Below are 6,857 nucleotides of genomic sequence, written 5' to 3' on the forward strand. Positions count from 1 at the left end.
AAAAGCGTATAAATTATCCGCTCATCATTAGTTTGAAAGGGTTGGTAATCTAACTTGGACATTGAATGCTTGATCTATGCTACTCATGCCTTTGCCGGCATGCCAATAAACATCTTGCATTTAATAGCCATAACATGCACTTGCTATATTTCTATTGATGAACTTTTCACATGGATTCATGACCATGTGTTAACGACATCCTTCTTTACCGTGCATTGATTATCATTTGAACCCTTCTCTTCCTTGCTCTAACCCTTAAGCTTTTAAAGTTACTTACTTTCTCCCTTTTTAGGATGGCCACCAAGAAGGGTAAAGAGAAAGCTACTCCCAAACCACCAACAAGGAAAGGAACCAAAAGAGCACTAGTGGCGGAGCCCTCTTCAACAGTAGTAAAGCCCTCAACAAAACGAATCAAGAGGATAATCAAGGTCGATGAAAAAGAAAAAGCTTTTCCAGCAAAGGACACTGCACAGTTCCCCAACCGCTACTGTAAGAAGATGTTCCCTATTCTGGCTTAGAGGAACTATAACAATGAGCACCTTCTCATCCTCCCGACCAACATTGTTGAATTTGTTGAGCCGCGAATTGAATGAAGACTTTGGGGATTCCTACGGAGACAGCCACGGCAGGTTAATCTTTCATGGGTAGTTGAATTCTACTCCAATTTTCACATGCCAACCATGCAGTCTGTCTATGTCCGTCAGAAGCAAGTTCCTATAACAGAAGAGGCCATTCAAAGAGATTTAGATCTTTCCCCTGCTCCAGAAGGATTGGACGCATTCCAAGAAGCCTCATTCAAATGCCAAACATACCAATTTGACTGGGACGTCATTCTCAGAGTTGTAGCACAACCTGGCAGCAGATGGATCTATGGATACCATAGATCTCGACCTAAGAGCATATTGGCTTCAGCACTCACCTTAGAGGCTTGAGTATGGGCACAGATTATGTCACATTACGTATTTTCGAGCACTCACGAGTCCTCCTTCACTGTAGACATGGCTATTTTACTCTGGTGTATCCTTACAGACCAGCACCTCAATTTACCAAGACACATTCGGCATGCTATAGGACACGTACATATTACGGGCAACCTACCTTTTCCCGCCTTAGTTTCAGATCTAGTCTCAGCAGTCGGAGTCTCCTACAGAGCTGGGGACACCAAGGCCGTGATTCCACGAGATGATCAGATAGTCCCTAATGGAAAATATATCAGACCTCCAGCAACCACTACTAGCTGGCCAGCAGAACCGGCCGAAGACATTCTTACTCCCTCCACATCACAAGCACCTTCAACAAACCAACTGCTCCATCAGATAATTGAGAGGCTAGACCGGCTTGACCGAAAAGGAAAGCAAAGGGAGCACCATAACAAGCGCCGATTTACATACCTCAAGGAGCTGATTGTTGGTAACCACCCACCTAAAGAAGACCCAGACACCCCGGACTCCACTTCATTTACGAGCACAGGGAGCCATGATGGTCCCGACTGTGGAGATGTTGCTACCAGCCCCCCGTTGTTCCTGACTAATGGCACTGAGGACAGTGCCAAGCTTTAAGTGTGGGGAGGTCGGTCAGTACCTAACTTCCGGAGGTAATTTCTTTTCCTTAGCACCAATAAAATAGGATATTTAGTTCATTTTTCTTTTCTTAGAATAGGATAAAATTGCGTAGTAATAGGTTATTTGCATGCATGCTCTAAATTGGTTAGAAAACAATAAGTTTCTTTTTAAGACCCTGTTTTTGAAAAATTTTCACTAATTTAAATTAAAACTTTTTGTGTTAAACCTGTTTGGAAATTGTATTTGGAACATGGTTTAAAGCTAGAACACAGAACCTGTGAGACTTGAGCCTAAAGACATGGTTACACTATTTAACCATAAATATTTTTATTCTTGTGTGTTTGCTTCTCTATGATTGTAATCTATATTTTGTTCCATCCTATATGTCCAATATTTAATGTGTTATATGCATGCATATGATTGAGGCCATTATTTTATTAACTCACTCACCCCAAATAGCCTACCCTTCAATTTACCTTTGTAAGCCACTTTGAGCCTTTTGAATCCCATTTGTTCTATATTCTACCACATTACTAGCCTTAAGCAGAAAAATAAGTAATACCCCAAATGATATGACGAATCACGAATCTTTGGTTAGCTTAAGATAGGAAGTGTGTATCAATTAAGTATGGGAAACTGTGGGAACATTGGTTAATAAGGGAATGTGTCATGTTAAAATATTGGGAATTTGGGTACCTACTCATGTGAAACTAAGAAAAATGATAAATCCATGTGCATTGGCAATGTTATTTTTATGCTTTCAAAAAAAAAGAAAAATAAAAAAATCCAAAAATATTCAGATAATTAAGTAATTAGATAAATAAATAAGGGGACAAAATTATCCCAATGCTAAATTAAGTTCAAAAATCAATGCACATGTGATACAAGTTAAGAGAAAAAGTTAATGCATGAGTATGTAAAACAAAAGTGGGAAAACTTTGGGTAGTTAAGGAAGATCTAAGAAGAAAATAGAGTATGTATGTTAGGTGATAGCTTAGGATAATCAAGGATTCAATCTATAGCCCACTTAGCCATATATATATACCCTCACATTTACCTTGGCCCCATTACAACCTTTAAAAGACCTCATGATGTTTGCATTGGTGCATTAAATACTTGTTGATTGGTTAGGTGAAGAACAAGGTTTAGAAAGCATGATTAGAGAAGAGTAGAGTGATTACCCTATACACTAGAGAGACTAGAGTGCACATACACCATCAATGAGGGTTCAATGTTTAATCCTATGTTCCCTGCCTTCATAAGCTGTCTTCCTACAAGTTTACTTGCTTTTATTGTATGATTTGAGTTAGTGGAATTTGATTTATTTTTGTCTTGAAAGAACTTATTTATTTTTAACTAAATAAACAAAATCATTTTATCATATAGTTGCATTCATAGGATGCATTGCATTACATGAGTCTTACTTTTCCCTACTCATTTATTTTATCTCCTTAAGCTAAGCATGAGGACATGCTACTGTTTTAAGTGTGGGGAGGTTGATAAACTACTATTTTATGGTTTATCTTGTGTTTAATTGAGTGGTTTCATCAAACTTTTACCTACTTATTCATATGATTTGCATGATTTTGTAATTCCTTCCTAGTAATTGTTTATAGTTGAAAACTTGCTTCCTAGAAATCTTTAATTAGTATATTTTAATTCTCCTATATACCATTCGATGTCGCGATCCGTGCGTTAAGTGTTTCAGGTTTTATAGGGTAGGAATGGCTTAGAGAATGGAGAGGAAGCTTACAAAAATGGAAGGAACACAAGAAACTAAGGAGATGACCAGCAAACACTGACGCGAGCGCATGGCTGACGCGAACGTGCGAAATAGAGAAAATTGTAGCGACGCAAACGCGTGCCAGAAGCGAACGCGTGGATTGGAGTCTGCACAAATGACGCGAATGCGTGAACGAGGCGCTCGCGTGACAAGGAAAATCGCTGAATGACGCGAACGCGTGGACGACGCGTACGCGTGACCTACGCGATCTGCATAATTAACAGAAAACACTGGGGGCAATTTTGGGCTGCGTTTTGACCCAGTTTTCGGCCCAGAAACACAGAATAAAGCCAAGGAACATGCAGAGACTCAACACACATCTACACAGACACCTCTTTTCACAACTTTAGATACATTCACATATTCTCATTAGGGTAGTTTTTAGGATTTTACATTCCTAATTCATTGTTTTATGCTTTGGATATTGAAGAAGTCATTACCTCTGTTGAAGATATTATTCTAGTTTGTTTACTCTGTCCCTTATTCTTCCATATCCTTATTTATTTTATTTAGAGTTCTGATTGGATTATTTTCATGAATTGTTAGTGCAAAGGATTACTTTATTTTTAATTAATTTTAAATCCCTATTTTCATTTAAATTCATCATGTCTTCTTATATTCTTATGAGCGTTATATTCATGTCAATGGAGTAGATTCCATACTTGATATGGGGGTTGATTAAAAGGAGACACTTGAGTTGGAAGGCTTAAGTGTTGATTAATTTGAACATTGTTGGCTAGTTCTGTATTTACTAATGCTAGACCTTCCCAAGGGAGAGGACTAGGATTTGCGAATAAGGGTTAGCTTAATCACTTGACTTTCCTTTATTTAGTAAGGGTTAACTAAGTGAGTGAAAACAACAACCTTTTTAATACTGCACTTAAGAGATCCCAACAAGGATAGAACTTCCAATTAATCATTCCCCCAGTCAATGCTTTTTATTTAGAATATCAATAATTATTCTTAGTTTATTTTTATTGCTTCAATTTACAATTATTTGATTGCTCATTATTCAACTCTCAAAACTCTCGAAAAATTCCTAATTAATAAAATAGCACCATTTCCTGCAACTCGTTGGGAGACGACCTGGGATTCATACTCCCAGTATTTTTATTCTAAATTTCTGTGACACTCTTTTTAAATTGGTGAGGCAGATTTTAGCTGGTTAAGAGCTATACTTACAACGCTATTCTCTTATTTAAAATCTCTTAATTGGTCTAACTTCTGCCACGCACTAGCAACTCCTTCTGAATAAGGGCACTGCTTTCCTTATTCATCACTACTGTTTGTCCGCCCTTTAAGGCAGTCTTCTTGGTTAACAATTCCTTCATGCATTTGATGTAAGATGGCATCTGTTGGAGGGTTTCAATGAAAGGAATGTTGATGTGGAGAGACTTGAATGTATCTAGGAATCTAGAATATGTCTTCTCCTTCTCACCACCCCTGAGTCTCTGAGGGAATGGTGCCTTTGGTACATACAATTTCAGGAATTTTTTCTCCATTGGTTCCTTCATCTGTGCAGGGCCAACTCCTTGTTCTGTCTCTTCCAAATTCTTCTTTGAATCTTCTGATTTATGCTCTAATGGCTTGCAATTCATTTCCTCCAGAATCTCTTCATCTCTTAGAGTGATCGCTTTGCATTCTTTCCATCTCACATTCTTTGTCTCTCCTCTTGGGTTCTTCTCAGTATCACTTGGGAAGCTATCAGTAGACTTAAGAATTTGTTGAGAGAGGTATCCCACTTGAGATTCAAGCTTCTTGATGGCCTCTCCTTGACTTTTCATGCTAGACCTTACTTCATCCTTGAATGTTTTGTTGTCTTGAACCTCCTTGCAAAGATTTTCAAGCAAGGCTTCAATCCGGGATAATCTATCCTCAGATGGTGAATTGGAAATTGGAGGTTGAGACTGGTTATTTAGTGCTTGATGTGAAGGTAGATATGATCTTTGGTTGGAGTTTTGGTAAGTGGAGTTACTGTAATGGTTGGAGTTGTGAGGTCTATGATCTTGGTTCTGGTTTTGCTGGTTTCTCCACCCAAAGTTTGGATGATTCTTCCAACCAGGATTATAGGTTTTGGAGTATGGATCATAGGTTTGTCTTGATGAGTTTCCAACATAGTTGACTTGCTCCCAATCACCTCCTTCCTCTGTATTCAACTCTTCTTGTGCTGGTGGTTGAGTATGAATTGCTGCAGCTTGACTCCTCTCCATCTGCTTAGTGAGGTCTGCTAGTTGCTTAGTGATCATCTTGTTTTGAGCTAGTATTGTATCCATGTGATTCAGCTCCATCACCCTTCTATTGGTACTTCTATAAGAGGAATAGAAATATTCATTGTTGGCCACTGTTTCTATGACATCTATAGCCTCTTCAATCATCTTTTTCTTGTTGAGAGAGCCTCCAAAAGAGTGATCTAAGGCCTTCTTTGACTCTTGTGACAGACCTTCATAGAAAATATGTAGCTGTACCCAATAATTGAACATGTCAGGAGGGTACTTCCATATCAGCTCCTTGTATCTCTCCCATTCTTCATAGAGAGTTTCACCATCTTGTTGCCTGAATATTTGTACCTCAGCTCTCAATCTGTTAACTCTTTAGGAAGGGTAAAATCTTGCCAAGAATTTGTTCACCACATCTTCCCAAGTTGTCAAACTTTCCTTAGGAAAGGACTCTAGCCACTTTGATGCTTTATCCCTCAGAGAGAAGGGAAACAAAAGTAATCTGTAGATGTCAGGATGAATACCATTGGACTTCACAGTATCATATATTCTAAGGAAGGTGGTTAAATGTTGATTGGGGTCTTCTTAGGCACTTCCTCCAAATGAGCAATTGTTTTGAACAAGGGTGATGAGCTGTGGTTTTGACTCGAAGTTGTTGGCATGAATGGTTGGTTTTAGAATGCTACTCCCACAATTCCCAGGATTGGGATTAATGTAGGAGCCTAGCACCCTTCTCTCCTGTCCAGCATGATTACCAGCACCTTCTCCAATATGGTTGTGAACTTCTTCTTCCATTGTAATGTCCAGATCCTCTTCCAATTCCTCTTCTCCAGCAATTCTTTTACCTCTTGCTTCCCTCTTAGTCTAAGGAAGGTCTTCTCAGGTTCACTATCAAAAGAAGTTGAAGCTCCTCCTCTTCTACCTGTCATACACTCAGCAAACACAGGCAAACAGCAAGTGAAGAATTCACTAAAAATTATAGTTAGATTGGTTAGTGCAATTGAACAAACAATTAGTGGATTAGTGTGCTAAAAAGTAAAGAAATAAAGAAAAACAACTCAAATTGCAGAAGATAAAAGTAAACAGTTGAAATTAAAACTTAATTAACAAAAGAAAAGGAAAATGTTCAATCTAGTTATCCTCCAAGTTAATCATTGTCAATACAAAATCAATCTCTGGCAACGGCGCCATAAACTTGATGCACGAAATCTGTCTCTCAACAAATTTCTCTCGGCAAGTATACCGAATTGTCGTCAAGTAAAAACTCACAATAGAGTGAGGTCGAATCCCACAGGG

At 38.5% G+C, this 6,857-nt stretch overlaps 1 protein-coding gene across 1 annotated transcript; it reads right to left on the bottom strand.

Moving 5' to 3' along the window:
• On the bottom strand, positions 4,563–6,356 carry LOC107620297. Its single transcript, XM_016322479.1, has 3 exons — positions 6,291–6,356; positions 5,469–5,804; positions 4,563–5,252 (listed from the first exon to the last, which is right to left on the bottom strand). The coding sequence occupies exons 1-3, from the start codon at positions 6,354–6,356 to the stop codon at positions 4,563–4,565; spliced, it is 1,092 nt and encodes a 363-aa protein (XP_016177965.1).

This window comes from Arachis ipaensis, chromosome B10, assembly GCF_000816755.2.
Source record: "Arachis ipaensis cultivar K30076 chromosome B10, Araip1.1, whole genome shotgun sequence".
Taxonomy (NCBI): Eukaryota; Viridiplantae; Streptophyta; class Magnoliopsida; order Fabales; family Fabaceae; genus Arachis; species Arachis ipaensis.

What these genes read in the sequence shown, in the direction of transcription:
- LOC107620297 (XM_016322479.1), bottom strand. Translation starts at nt 6,356, where the DNA reads ATGGAAGAAGAAGTTCACAACCATATTGGAGAAGGTGCTGGTAATCAT. An exon ending in ATGCTGGACAGGAGAGAAGG is followed by an intron (nt 5,805 to 6,290) that starts GTGCTAGGCTCC and finishes TATTGGGTACAG; the next exon opens with CTACATATTTTCTATGAAGG. An exon ending in AAGGAGGTGATTGGGAGCAA is followed by an intron (nt 5,253 to 5,468) that starts GTCAACTATGTT and finishes CTAAATAACCAG; the next exon opens with TCTCAACCTCCAATTTCCAA.